The sequence below is a fragment of the Tenrec ecaudatus genome, chromosome 4 (genome assembly GCF_050624435.1).
Source record: "Tenrec ecaudatus isolate mTenEca1 chromosome 4, mTenEca1.hap1, whole genome shotgun sequence".
NCBI classification, from domain to species: Eukaryota; Metazoa; Chordata; class Mammalia; order Afrosoricida; family Tenrecidae; genus Tenrec; species Tenrec ecaudatus.
Window position 1 is genome coordinate 109,131,017 of NC_134533.1, and position 15,545 is coordinate 109,146,561.

At 43.9% G+C, this 15,545-nt stretch overlaps 1 protein-coding gene across 1 annotated transcript in view; it reads left to right on the plus strand.

Moving 5' to 3' along the window:
- Positions 1 to 15,545, plus strand: part of DLAT (dihydrolipoamide S-acetyltransferase) — a 37,178-nt gene that overhangs the window by 7,725 nt on the left and 13,908 nt on the right. The window contains exons 6-7 of the mRNA XM_075546602.1: positions 619 to 806; positions 1,957 to 2,113. Of these exons, the coding sequence (XP_075402717.1) occupies positions 619 to 806; positions 1,957 to 2,113 (345 nt within the window). The remainder of the gene's footprint in view (positions 1 to 618; positions 807 to 1,956; positions 2,114 to 15,545) is intronic.

The following is a 15,545-nucleotide window of genomic DNA, read 5'->3' on the forward strand; positions in this document are numbered from 1 at the left end:
GTGAGCCTTATCTTCTGATGGCTGGCTGGCTTTTAGTTGTAGTTGTAAAACCTTCTGTATGGGGTTCATAGTAGAAAAAACAAAAAGCTTAATAAAATAAAAAGCTGTTTAAAAAAATACAAAAAGTTGTTGGTGCCATAGAAACTCTAGTAATGCAGTATTTCTTCACATCAAAGTATATGATGCAACTAAGTTTAAGCTCTTTGAAAAGTTCCCAAGATAATTTCACTAATAAAGCTCACATCACTTTTAATGTGATAACCCTTGTCTTTTGTGCCCTTAGGGGTGCTTTTAAGAACGACTTTCAGAACTAACCATCATCTGTAATCTCTTAGTTTTATTTAACAAATATTTATATTTACTTTGTGCCAGATACTGTTCTGAGAATTCAAAAAGTATCCTAAGCATTAGAAAATGGTCACATAATCTTTATAACATCTCAGCGGTAGGTACTGTTGTCCCTGTTTTATAAGTAAGGAAATAGACACAGGTTACGTAACCTGCATAAAGGTTATATTGCTAGTTGGAAGGAGGAGAGCCTTTTCTGTACATCCTTTGCGTTTAGAGGGATTGTAGAGGCCTAATTAAGTATCATAATGGTTTTTCTTTCTATTGAAGGTTTTGAAGTACAGGAAGAAGGTTACTTGGCAAAAGTCCTGATTCCTGAAGGCACAAGAGATGTCCCTCTAGGAACCCCGCTCTGTATTATTGTAGAAAAAGAGGCAGATATACCAGCATTTGCTGACTACAGGCCAACTGAAGTAGCCGATTTAAAACCCCAGGCACCCCCACCGACACTGCCCCCGGTAGGTATGCTTCTGCAATTGAGGGAGCACTTACTCTTGTTCGTAACTAAGTGCACGTAGGCGCTACAATTGTGTGAATGGGAAAAGGCAGGGAACATGTCAGGAGTGTGTGGAAGGAGTCCTGGCAGTGTTTGGGGTTAAGCATTGGACTCCTAACCACAGGGTCAGTGGCTCAAACCTGCCAGGTACTCGGCGGAAGAAAGTTAAAGCTCTGTAGCATAGCCTTGGAGACTATAAGATGAAGTAGCTCTACCTGAATTATATCGGGTTGCTATGAGTTGTGAACAATTCCATAACACTGGTTTTGACAGTGTTTTAATAGCATATATGGCACAGCACTAGTTGCCTTAATGGTCAGTAGTTTGATCCTTGAAACTTTTTGCCTCCCGGCAGTCTGTGAACCCCGCTGAGACCAAAGCAGAGTGAAGTTCCAGGTATGGCTGGGGCATGTTCCTATCCTGCTTCAGATGCAGATTTCATGGTTGTCTGTGATTAATTTTCTATAAAATTGACTATAGAATTCCTGCTAGCTACTGTCAGCCCTCTTATAGTGTGTACCTATTATGCTAAGTCAAGCATAGGTTTATAATTCGTTGGCATTTTGCTATGACATGACTTGTTTTAGCATGGTCTTAACTATATCTTTATGGTTGGTTTCATGTCGAATGTAGAGGCTTCTGCACGTGTTAGAATCACACGAGTTTAGACTAGGGACTCATTTCAGAGAAAACTTGAGTTCTGATTGCCATACCTTCATAGCGAGCTGGCAAGTAGCAGTTCAGAATTATTTCTTAAAGATTCCTTTCAACATGTAATGTTCCAGCATGATTTGGGATTTTGAAACTAAGTTTTAAAAAATATTGGTGTATGAAAGACTGAAAATAAAGACATGGCTGGCAAATGAAGAAAGGCTGTGAAGTGATTTGCCCTGATCAGCAATATTAGATTTCTATATTACCATGGAATAAGTTAATATTACTTCCTGACTTGACAGAGTATGGCTATTAAACAGTGCTACATTATGATCTTTGGAAAAGAGATGAAAATTATTTAATTAAAATTTTTTATTTCTTATTAAATGTAAACCCTACATTATTCAGACCCGTTTTTGCAACAGTGAATTGAACCATTTGTGACTTTTTTTTAAAAGGTGGCCACTGTACCTCCAACTGCCCAGCCTCTAGCTCCTGCACCTTCAGCTGCCCGCCCAGCTACTCCTGCTGGGCCAAAGGTGGGAAGGGTGTTTGTTAGCCCTCTTGCAAAGAAAATGGCAGCAGAAAAAGGGATTGACCTTGCACAAGTAAAAGGTAAGCCTGTTTCTGCAGAATGGGGTGGCAGAATTCAAACGGAGTTGATTTTCCTCCTTAAGACCGGCAAGTACAGCTGTAGTCTTTAACCGGCATAGAGGGAGCAAGGGCAGGGGATGCTCTCTCCACCTGCTACCACAGAGGAGTAGGAAGCTGCCGCTCGGCTACATGGAGTCTACGCCGGGGTGCACCTCTTCTCTTTCGATGCCTTTCTCATCCAGTTCTTGGCATGTGAACCATTCTGAATCGAAGTATAAAGTACTTATTCAGGAAGGGTGGGTTCTAGGACTTGATTGTGTGATAAGGGATCTCCACTGGTGCTAGGTTGACTGTTTTCATAAGTAAGAAAACAAAATAAAACATGAAGTTGGGTTGATTTGAAGTGTATGAAATGAATAACAGGAATAATAATTGGTGTTCATTATATTGCCTTGTGAGGATTAAATTAGCTTCAAGCTAGAACAGTATCTAGTTTTTAATAATTACTTAATACCAGTTAATTGTTCATATTATTGCACCTAAATATTTTTTAACTAAGCTTAAGTTAAATGTACTTAGGTTCTTATTTTGAAAAGGGTGTAAATTATTCTTGAAACCCAATGTGATGGCTGGTACTATGTGCTAGGCATTTAACTTACCACATTTAGTGACAAATCAATTCTTTAAGGTAAAAAATATCGGTTACAATTTTTAATAATGCACTTGAGAATTTTAAGAGGTCGTCCTTCTTAAGTGATCCAGCTGAGATGTGAGTCTATAGCTGTGTTCCACTCCGTTCCTCCTGCGTTGCCTTCTGTGCCGCTGTTATCCTTAATTACTAAAGGGGAGCACAATTGTTCCCTTAATTACCCAGCTGTGGGCACTCGCTGCTAGTTGTCATGTTTGCAGTCTGCTTTCTGGTTAGAAGGTGGGCCAATCCCAAAACACAGTTGTAAAGTGTGGGGTTTTTTGGACTCAGAAGATTACTAATAATATTGGAAGCAAGCCCTCTTCCATGTTGTTATTATTATTTGACTAATGCTGCTATTCATTACGTGTTTGTGACTTGAATCGGAGAGCGATGTGAGAATTAAATGTGTCTATATATATATTTTTTTGTTTTGATTAATTTTTTTTTTAATTTTAACAATTTATTGGGGCTCATACAATTCTTTTCACAGTTCATATATATACATACATCAATTGTATAAAGAACATCTGTACAGTCTTTGCCCTAATCATTTTTTTCTCTTTTCTTCTTTTACATTTTATTAGGGACTCATACAACTCTTACCACAATCCATGCATATACATACATCAATTGTATAAAGCACATCCATACATTCCCAGCCCAAATGTGTCTATATTTTATGGGAAAGAGAAGCTTGGTTAACAATTACATATCAAGGATTTGGGCAAATTTATTAGAAATTTAGCAACACTGGCTACTTTGCTAAATGTAGAGGTGAGAAAAATCCCAGTATTTATATCAGGCATGCATAATTGGCTGATTGCTTTATTATGTCAACAAGTAATCATTGCGCACTGTCCCTAAGCACAGATAGTGATCAAAAGAAGAAGACAAGCTCTCAGTTGTCATGTTGCTTATATCATCAGTGATAAAGAATTCAGTGAAAAGGAGAATCTAGCATAGTTCAGATTTGGGGCTCTGGAGCTGGAATGCTAGGGTTCACATCCTAGCTCTACCACATGTACTATCTATATATTGCACCATCATCTTAACTTTTGTGTCTCAGTTTATTGATTTGTATATAAAAATACTTCAAAAAGTTGCTTGCATTAAATGTTTATATATAAAGCTACCTAGAAGAAGCACATTACTTCTAAGTTATAATAGCAATAAACATGTAAGAGCTACAAAAGAAAGAAATTGAGTTATATGCCAGTGTATGAGTCATGCACTGGTGAGGGACTAGGGAGTGACGGGGTGGATAAACATGCAGTCATGATTGCTTTTAGACAATGGGGTGTTGGGGATCAGCTCTTGAGATCACATTGGGTCTGACCCCAAAACTGAGGAGTGAGCTGTGAGCCATGTGAAGCATGGGGGAAGGAGCAGTTTGGGCTGAGAGACCCATCAGTCAGTGCACACACAGTCTGAATCTGGGAAGAGCGCAGCATGTTTGAGCAACTTAAAAGGAGGCTAGTGAGCAAAGTGGAGCTTAGGACCCAGTGGTGGGAGAAGAGGTTGGTGAGCAACAAGAGTGAAAACATCCAGGACCTTAAAGATCTACCACTTAGAGAGCAGAGCGGGTAGGGAGAGGGAAAAACGAGGAGCTGGTATCAAGGGCTCCAGTAGAAAGCAAATATTTTGAGAATGATGATGGCAGCAAATGTACAAATGTGCTTGACACAATGGACGTATGCATGGATTGTGATAAGAGTTGTATGAGCCCCCAATAAAATGATTTTTTTAATTAAAAAAATATCTACCACTTATATATCTATATATGTGATCATGATAATGTAATAGATAATGTCCAAAGATCATGATGAATAATTCTAATTTAACTTATAGTAGAAAGCCATTGAAGAATTTTTTTTTTATTTTAACAATTTATTGGGGCTGATACAATTCTTTTCACAGTTCAAACATATACATACATCAATTGTATAAAGCACATCTGTACAGTCTTTGCCCTAATCATTTTTTTCTCTTCTTTTACATTTTATTAGGGACTCAAACAACTCTTACCACAATCCATACATATACATACATCAATTGTATAAAGCACATCCATACATTCCCTGCCCCAATCATTCTCAAGGGATTTGCTCTCCACTTAAGCCCCTTGCATCAGGTCCTCTTTCCCCCCCCCTCCCTCCCCTTTCCCTCCTCTCTCATATGCCCTTGGTAATTTATACCTCGTTATTTTGTCATATCTTGCCCTACCCGGGGTCTCCCTTTCCCCCTTCTCTGCTGTCCCTCTCCCAGGGAAGAGGTCACATGTGGATCCTTGTAATCAGTTCCCCCTTTCCAACCCACTCACCCTCCACTCTCCCAGCATCGTCCCTCACACCCTTGGTCCTGAAGGTATCATCCACCCTGGATTCCCTGTACCTCCAACCCTCATATGTACCAGTGTACAGCCTCTGTCCTATCCAGCCCTGCAAGGTAGAATTCGGATCATGGTAGTTGGGGGGAGGAAGCATCCAGGATCTGGGGGAAAGCTGTGTTCTTCATCAATACTACCTCACACCCTAATTAACCCATCTCCTCTCCTAAACCCCTCTATGAGGGGATCTCCATTGGCCGACACTTGGGCCTTGGGTCTCCACTCTGCACTTCCCCCTTCATTTAATATAATATATATATACACATACATATATACATATACACATATATACACATACATACACATACATACACACACTTATATCTTTTTTTTTTTTTTTTGCATGATGCCTTATATCTGGTCCCTTGGGCACCTCGTAATCGCACTGGCCGGTGTGCTTCTTCCATGTGGGCTTATTTGCTTCTGAGCTAGATGGCCGCTTGTTCACCTTCAAGCCTTTAAGACCCCAGACACTATCTCTTTTGATAGCCGGGCACCATCAGCTTTCTTCACCACATTTGCTTGTGCACCCATTTGTCTTCAGCGATCCTATCATGGAGGTGTGCAGTCAATGATATGATTTTTTGTTCTTTGATGCCTGGTAACTGATCCCTTTGGGACCACTCGATCACACAGGCTGGTGTGTTCTTCCATGTGGACTTTGTTGCTTCTGAGCTAGATGGCCGCTTGTTTATCTTCAAGCCTTTAAGACCCCAGTCACTATCTCTTTTGATAGCCGGGCACCATCAGCTTTCTTCACCACATTTACTTGTTCACCCATTTTGGCTCCAGCTGTTGTGTCGGGAGAGTGAGCATCATAGAGTTCCAATTTAATAAAAGAAGGTATTCATGCATAGAGGGAGTGTTTGAGTAGAGGCCCAAGGTCCTTCCGCCACCTTAATACTTGACCTATAAATATAGACACAAAGATCTATTTCCCCAACCTCCTATATATATTTGCATGTACATGTCTTTGTCTAGACCTCCATGAATGCCCTTTGACTCCTAGCTCTTTCCTCCATCTCCCTTGACCTTCCTCCTGCCCTACTACCATGCTTCATCGCCACCTGGGCTAGAGTATACCTCTTCTCTAAGCAACCTTACCCTTGATCATTTCCCACCAGGCCTGCCACTCCCCCTTCTCTACCATTTGGGGTCCCATGTTTTTCCCTTGTCCCTGGGTTTGTTAACACCACTTCCTTACCCCCCCTACCCCCCACCCCAAGTCCCCCCGGAACTGTCGGTCCCGTTGTTTTTCATCCAGATAGTTCATCCAGCCTGTCCTATTCAGACAGACCTGTGGAGTCACTAACATGCACGAAAACTAGACAGAGGAACACAAAGCAACAGTATACAACCAGACAACAAAACAACCAAAACAAACCACTGAAAAAGAACAGAACAAAACAGTTCACAAGAGAAAAGCTTGTAGTTAGTTCAGGGATCTTTGCTGGCCCTTAGGAGCGTTTTCCAGTCCAGTCTGTTGGGGCACCACGCCCTGGCCCCAAAGTCCACTTTCAGCATTCCCTGGGGACCTTGCCACTCCATTCCCTTGCTGTTCCGCTGCACTCCCCCAGTGATTTACCTCGGTGTGGTGGGATCAGGTCAGGTGCAATTCCCACACTGTGTCTCCGGTGCTGTCCCCTGTATCGCCCTTAGTCACTGAGGGGCATCATGTCTCATAGTAGGGCCAGCCATGTTGTTCTCTCTGTGGACTGGCTGCTCTACTCAGGAACATCATCATCACGGCCTGGTGGGCCAGGCTGTGCTCCACTCTCTCCTCCTGCCCCTTCATCTGCTCCCGTGTGCTCTGATCAAATATGTCCATCTCCCATAGCTGCAGAGTCAATGTCGTCCTTTGGAACAAATTCTTTTCGGGGGAGGGGCAGGAATCCACTTAATTTATGGTGCTGTGGCCAGCCTCACAGACCTCTCCACCGGTTCCCTCCTCCACGCCGGGATATTGCATTCACACCTTGCGACACTGCGTTGAAGTCTGGTCCCACTTTCCCTGTGGAGATATAAACCATACCCTCCCCTTGGGTGGATTAATGCCCCATTTCTGTCATGCTGATAGTACTTACCTCAGGGGACTCATGTTGTACCTGTCCCTTTGGGTCTGGCTTACCTCGCTTAACATAATTCCTTCCAGCTCTTCCCATGAAATAACGTGTTTCATGTGCTCATCGGTGCTTTTTAGTGCTGCATAATACTCCATTGTGTGTATGAGCCAAAGTTTGCTAATCCACTCGTCTATCGATGGAAACTTAGGCTGTTTCCAAGTCTTTGCTATTGTGAATTGTGCCGCAATAAACATTGGAGCGCATATGACTGGTCGTGTTTTATTTGCTGCTTCAACCGGGTATATGCCCAGTAGAGGGATGGCTGGGTCGTAAGGTAGATCAATTTCCATTTTCTTTAGGTATCGCCAGATTGCTTTCCACAGTGTCTGTACAAATCTGCACGACCACCAGCAGTGGAGGAGGGTTCCTACTTCACCACAGCCCCTCCAACACTTGTTGCTCTCTGATTTACTGATCTCGGCTAGCCTGAGGGGTGTTAGGTGGTATCTCATGGTTGTTTTGATTTGCATTTCTCTTATGGCAAGGGACTTCGAGCACTTTCTCATATATTTATTGGCCATATTGTTCTCCTCTCTAGTGAAAGTTCTTCTCATTTCTTTTGCCCACTTCCTTAGGGGGTTAACTGTTTTCCTCTTTTTGCAGGTCATGATGGTGTTGTAGATTTTAGTAATGAGCCCTTTGTCTGACGTGTCATTACTAAAAATCTTCTCCCAGTCTGTGGGTTGCCTTGTCACCCTCTTGGCAAAGTCTTTCGAGGTGCACAGGTGTTTTATTCTTATTAGATCCCATTTGTCGATTTCCAGATCACCTGTGTGTGTCCCCTTCCCTGTTGCAGTGAGCCTATGTGCTCCCTGTGCCAGTGCTCTGAGATTAGTCCCGATTCCCTCCTGAATGGTCCTGATGGTTTGGGGTTTGACTTCTAGATCTGTGATCCACCTTGAGTGTAATCTTGTGCATGGGGTGAGGTAGACATCTTGTTTCAACTTTCTACATGTGGATATCCATTGTTTCCAGCACCACTTATTAAAGAGGGCATCTGCTTCCCACTTGACGTTTTTGGGACCCTTGTCGAAGATCAGTTGTCTATATGCTGATGATTTTACTCCTGGGCTTTCTATTCTTTTCCACTGGTCTGAGTGTCTATCATTGTGCCAGTACCATGCTGTTTTGACCACTGTAGCTGTGTAGTAGGCATTAAAATCAGGTAGGGCGAGTCCTCCAATTGTGTCCTTCTTCTTGAGGAGTTCTATGCTAATTCTGGGTTTCTTCCCTCTCCATATGAAGTTGGTGGTCAGTTTTTCCAATTCTTTGAAGAAGGTTGATGGTAATTGGATTGGTATAGCATTGAACTTGTAGAGTGCTTTAGGAAGAACTGTCATCTTTACTATGTTCAGCCTACCTAACCATGAGCAGGGGAGCTTCATCCATTTGTGAAGGTCACTTTTAGTTTCCTGTAATAGGGTTTTATAATTATGCTTATAAAGGTCTTTAGTATTTTTTGTTAAGTATATTCCTAGGTATTTCAGTTTGTTCTTGGCTACTGTGAAGGGTACTTCCCTCTTAATCGCCTCTTCCATGGCCCTGTCCGATGTGTATAGAAACCCTACCGACTTCTGTTTATTGATCTTGTATCCTGCTACTCTTCCGTATTCCTCTATTGCTGTAAGTATTCCAACTGTGGAGTTTTGGGGGTCTTCAATGTATAGGATCATGTCATCTGCAAATAACGATAGTTTCACCTCCTCCTCTCCCAACTGGATCCCTTTGATGTCCTTCCGCTGTCTTATGTTGTTAGCCAGAACCTCCAAAACGATATTGAATAGAAGAGGGGACAGGGGGCATCCTTGTCTTGTACCCTTTTTCAGTGGTATTGTTCTTGTCTTTTCTCCATTGACTATGATGTTGGCTGTTGGTCTTTCATAGATAGCTTGTATGAGCTTGAGGAACTTACCTTCCAATCCTATCTTCATGAGTGTTTTGATTAGGAATGGATGCTGGATGTTGTCGAATGCTTTTTCTGCATCTATGGATATTATCATATGGTTTTTATCCTTTTTCTTCTCGATGTGGTGTATGATATTGATGGATTTTCGGATGTTAAACCATCCCTGCATCGCTGGGATGAATCCTACTTGGTCGTGGTGAATGATATGTTTGATGTTCCTTTGTATTCTATTGGCCAATATTTTGTTAAGGATTTTTGCATCTATGTTCATTAGAGATATTGGTCTATAATTCTCTACACCTGTGGGGTCTTTTCCCTGTTTGGGTATCAAAGTAATGCTGGCTTCGTAAAATGAGTTTGGGAGCTTGCCGTTCTTTTCTATGTTCTGGAATACTTTGTGGAGGATCGGTGTCAGCTCTTCCCTGAATGTTTGGTAAAATTCTGCTGTGTAGCCATCTGGCCCTGGGGCCTTTTTCCTTGGTAGGTTTTTGATGACACTCTCTATTTCTTCCTTCGCTATGGGTTTGTTGAGGTTCTTGATCTCTGTCTCAGATAATCTAGGGATAGATTGTTTTTCTAAATATTTATCCATGTCTTCCAGGTTTCTGAATTCATTAGAATACAAACCTTCATAGTACTTTGTGATTATCCTTTTTATCTCATTGGGGTCTGTTGTTATTGCCCCTGATTCATCCCTCATCCTGGCTATTGATGATTGTTCCTTTCTATCTTTGGTAAGCTTTGCCAGGGGAGTGTCAATTTTATTAATTCGTTCATAAAACCAGCTTCTAGTTGCGTTAATCCTTTGCATTGTTCTTTTGTCTTCCCACTGGTTTAACTCCGCCCTGATTTTTATTATTTCTTTACTCTTGCTATTGGAGGGGTAGTTCTGTTGACTCTGTTCTAGTTGTTGGAGGTATTGTGTTAACATATCTGTCATACGCCTTTCTTCTTTTTTCATGTATGCATTCAGTGATATCAAGCTACCTCTGATAACTGCCTTTGCAGTGTCCTATAAGTTTTGATATGTTGTATGCTCGTTCTCATTAGTTTCTAGAAATTTCCTGATATCCTCTCTGATCTGGACCTTAACCCATTCATGTCGCAGGAGATCGTTGTTTATTCTCCAATTGGTGTCCCTTGCTTTTCTGGGTGCCCTCCTATTAATCTCCAGCTTTATGGCATGGTGGTCTGAGAAAGACGTCTGGATAATATCTATGTGTTTGAATTTACTCAGGCTGGCCTTGTGCCCCAGCATGTGATCTATTCTTGAGAAAGTTCCGTGTGGATTGGAGAAGAATGTGAAACCTTTTGCTTTTGGATGAAAGGCTCTATAGATGTCTATCGGGCCCTGTTGCCTAATTACATTGTTTAGCTCTCTGGCCTCTTTGCTGAGCTTCTTTCCCTGTGACCTGTCTTTCTCTGATAGTGGAGTGTTGAAGTCCCCCACTATTATTGTTGTTTCCGTGATTTCTTCTGTCATTTTTTTAATAGTTTGTTTGACGAAGTTTGCCGCACCATTATTAGGTGCGTAAATATTCAGTATGCTTATTGCTTCCTGGTTTACTGAGCCTTTGAGCATTATGTAATGTCCCTCTTTGTCTCTTTTTATGTTTTGGATCTTGAGATCCATTTTGTCGGAGATTAAGATAGCCACTCTTGCCTTCCTGGAGTTACCATTTGCTTGGTAAACTTTCTGCCAGCCCTTTATTCTCAGCATATGCTTGTCTGCTTGCTTAAGGTGTGTCTCTTGCAGGCAGCAGATTGATGGGTTATGTTTTCTAATCCAATCCTCCAGCCTCTTTCTTTTAACATATGAATTGAGCCCATTTGTATTCAAAGTGATTATTACAATCTCTGGCTTCATGGTTGCCATATTCTGTTTTGTGTTTTGGGTCTTTGCCTATCTTCCTTCATATCAGTGTACTGCGTTTGAGTGGAGGGTTTCTATCCTGTCCTCTTTTCCATCTGAGACCGTGTTGTCCTGGTACGTGTTGCTAGCATGTTGGCTTCTAGATGGAGATGGGCTATATGGTGGTCTCCTGGTGGTTCTAGTTGGAGCTTGATCTTCTGGCCATAGTGAGTCAGCCAGTATGTTCTGCAGGGTCGGGTGACTTGCAGTATATTTTTTGAGTTCTTCCTTGTCCTGGAAGACCCTTATCTTACCCTCTATCTTAATGGATAACTTGGCAGGGTATAGGATTCTGGGGGAGGCATTTTTATCTTTCAGTTTTTGGAAGATGCTGCTGCATTCTCTCCTCCTCTTCATGGTTTCTGCTGATAAGTCTGAGCATAAACTTACCTGCGCTCCTTTGTATGTGACTGTCTTCCTTTCTCTTGATGCTCGTAGAATTTTCTCTTTTTCCTCTAAGTTGGATTATTTTACAATTATATGTCTTGGCGTGTTCTTCTTGGTGTTTAGCTTAGCCGGCGTCCTCTCTGCTTCCTGTATGAGAGTCGGATTCTCCTTTGTTAGGTTGGGGAAATTTTCTTCCAGGAATTCCTTTGCTATCTTGGCGGTCGATTTGTGTGTTATGTTGTGTTGTGGTAGACCGATTATTCGAATATTATTCCTCTTCATAGCATCTGTCATTGATCTCAGGCTGTCTTCTGTTTCTTTAATTTTCCTATCTGATTGTTTTTCTCGCTTGCTTCGTTTGGTTTGAGCTTCCTCGAGTTCACTGATACGGTTCTCAGCCTCCTCAAGCCTAGATATAGCTTCTGTGACCTTTTGTGTGGCCTCTGCTACCTCCTCTGTTAGTTTCTGCAGTTCCTTTTGGTGGATAGTATTCATCCCCTCTATTGTGGACTTCATCCCCTCTATTGTGCATTTCATCCCTTCATCGTTGCATCCTTATTTTGGTTTGCTTCTCTTAGCTCCTGTATTACTGCAAGCAGAGTTCTGAAGATTTCCTTTTGTGGCTGATCTATATCTGTTTCTTCTATGAGTGACGTTAGGTCTGTTAAAGTGCCTCGTTTCTCTGATTTTTTTGTTGGGAGTGATGTGGTCTGTTGATTTTTCCTTGATCCTTTAATAGGCCCCATGCTTCTGGGAGACAGGAGTAACCTTATTGTGTGGAGGCTCAGGCCACTGTGCCGTCTCCTGGGGTGGCTGGGGCGGGCTGCGGCAGGCTTAGGGCTGGCACTGGGGACCCAACAGGGCCCCAGGTGGTGAGAGCTGGCTGGAGCTCACTGACGGCTCCTCAGGGACTGCAAAGCCGAGACCCAGGCTCCACTGCAGGTGGAGTGTTTGATCTGCCCGGGCTGTGAGCGGGCGAGGGGAGGCCCCTTGGATAGCTGCGCAGGCAGCTGCGGGACACTGCAGGGAACAATGGTGTTCGCTCTCCGCCCTTTTGGCGCGAAACCGCAGGGGGTAATGGCGCCCTTCCTCTGCTCAGAGTGGCAGCCGCCGGGGTCCCGCAGCACCCTGGGGAGGGCACCTACTCTTGTGCCTTGCGCAGGGAGGGGCCCTTGGTGGGCAGACTCAGCAGCGCGGGGCGCGGCGCTCCGCGGAAGCTCAGGGTCCAGGACAGGCGCGGGTTGGGCTATGGCTCCTGTTGGTGGGAAGTGCTCAGCGCAGGGTCCCCGCCAGGAGTGGAGCTGGCGCTAGGCTGCCACGGGCTGGCAGGGGCGGGCGGGGGTGAGAGGCCGGCGCAAGGAGGGCAGGTGGAGAGGTCGCGGCAGCGGTGCGGGTGGATGGTCCCCCGTGGGGTTCGCCAGACAACCCGCGGGTCCGCTCCCCTGAGCTTGGATGAATGGAGGGAGGGACGTGGGCCCGAGGGCAGATCGCTGCCCTGCGGGGAGAGGGGAACTGCGGGAGAGGAAAGCTTCTCTCCCAGTGGGGATCCGCGAGTGGGGAGTGTACCTCTGGAGTAGGGGAGCGTGACCTGCTGCGCCTGTCTAGGCAGGGCAAGCAAGCGGCTCTGGGCTGGCGTCCGGTTTGGGGATGGAGCCTAGGCCGGTCGCCAGTGAGCTCACGTCAGCTTAGTGGCCAGAGATGTCCCATTAGTCCGGTCCTCTTTCACCTAGACCCCTGCTCAGTACAAATACATGGGGTAGGACTGGGGTGCTGTCCCAGGGGGATATTTCACTCACCAGACTCTTACTATTCAGCTACCTGGTCGCCAATCCCGCTTTGTTTGGAGGAGCTCTCAGAGTATGCCGGTGTCCCTGTCGGCCATCTTCCCTTCGCCACTGAAGAATTTAAACAAGAAGTGACATAAAATGATTTATGCTTTTTCAAGATCATTTTGACTGTTTTGAGGAGATGAATTTAACCAACTGGGGCACCTTAAAGTGCTGTTGCTAGAACTGGTATAAGAGTAGCTCAGACTAACGTGGTGAGAGAAGAAATGGACAGACAGATGCAAGATGCATTTTAAGGAACCCTGGTGGCAGAGTGGTTACGTGTTGGGCTGCTCACCTGCAGCCAGCAGTTTGAAACCGCTAGCTGCTCTATGGAAGAAAGACGGGGCTTTCTACTCCCGTAAAGAATTTCAGACCTGTAAACCCACAGGGCTGCTCTGCCATGTCCTATAGGGTCACTGTGAGTCCCATGGCAGTGAGTTTTTTGAGAAGATGCATTTTAGAGGTAGGAGCAACAGAACTTAGCAAAATTCTGTATATGAGTTCTTGTCCGTGGTAATTTCAGAGGAAATGTGGGGTGGATATAGCTGGATAGGTTGGAAGGTGAAAAGTGCATGAGGAAATAGAAAGAGCGTTGTGGGTGAACTTGTTCAAGAAGCATTGCTGTGGGGGGGACGGGACTGCGGTGCCATTGTCGGAGGGTGTGGGTTCAGTGGGGAGTTGGGAAGGGAGAGTAGAATGAGCCTAGTACACAGCTTCTCAACCATGGCCTGTTGACAGTTTGGACCAGATAACTTTTTGATTGGGACGGGGTGTCCTATGCAGTGTATGATATTTAGCACTATCTCTGGCCTGTGTCCACTAAGGGGTAGTTGGGACCAGCAAAAATGTCTTCAGCCATTGCCCAATATCTCCTGGGAGGAGCGGGGACATTTCCCCAAAGGAGAACCTCTACGTTCTTGTAGAATATAGTGACAATTATAACACTCTCACGCCTTCACACACTGTCATCACGTTGCTTCTTATGCATTGTGACCTTATAAGACAGAATAGAATGGATCCTTAGGGTTTCTTGAAAATCTTTACAGGAGGAGGCGGTCTCATCTGTCTCCCTTGGGAGTGTCTGGGTGATGAGAGGCTTGATGCTTAACTCACTGTGTCACCAGAGCGCCTTAGTGATACATAAAGGGATCACAGACAGAATGACTTGGCAAGGAGCACAGTTCTTGGGAATGTAAGACAGCATGGGGTTGGTCATCGATAAGAATGACCAGCAGATTATGAGATGAGTTTGTTGGTTTGGTAGTAGAAGGTAAGAGTTATTTTTTCCTTCTTTTTGATCACCAAAGCGTGAATGAATTTCAGCTGGAGACTGCGTGTGGAGAGGTTTGAGGTTAGAGAGGATACGAAGGTAGGAATCTTAGAAAGTGAAAAGCAAATTTAAGTGAAACATAATGGAATTTTAGGGCCATTTTATGTGTCCATTTTAGGTTTATGGCTGAATTTAAAGTACAGGCAGTCAGCCCAGGCATGTCATTTTCTATTTTTTCTAGCAATATTAAACTACTCTGGTTCTGGCATGGAAAAGGCAAAGGCTTTAGAATTGGATAAGAGTGATTTGAATGGTGATCTAAGGAATCTAAGTTGGGTGGAAAGGGGAAGCTGGATAATAAGGGTCGGGGGCTCAGTGGCACGGAGGGCGCGATGAGGTTAGCGGGTTTTTGCACTGGGAGAGTGGATGGTCTACAGTAAGCTGAAGGGATCCATGATGGCAACGAGAGAGGGGGCAGCTGAAAACCCAGATTTCAGAGAGGAGTGGTTAGTCGGTGCTGATAACAAGGTCTAGAATTTAGCTTGAGAAGGAGGGGGAGGGGGGACCTCTTGTGAGATGGGAGGGAAGAGTTGAAGTTGAGAAAGTGAAAGAATGGAGAAGCCTAGGTGTTAGAGAGGTCTTGATCCCAGGGACAGTAGTCTAGGAGCCACATTAAACAAGGAGGAGTAATTTTAAATTAGTTAGTAGCTGGCAGAGAATCAGACTGTGAACTCTATAGTGAGGTGACATGAATTTCAGCGGAAAGGGGATTTTGAAAGGATGAAGAGGAGAGATGGTTTGGGGAGCAAAGAAAATCCTTAACTGATGTTCTGGTACTAAGCAATTTGATGTCTGAGATTAAAAGCAAACAGACAAAAGCCAATTAGGGAAGTACTTAGGGGAAATAGTAATAAACAGGTGATTTATCACATTTTATCCTCACAACCAT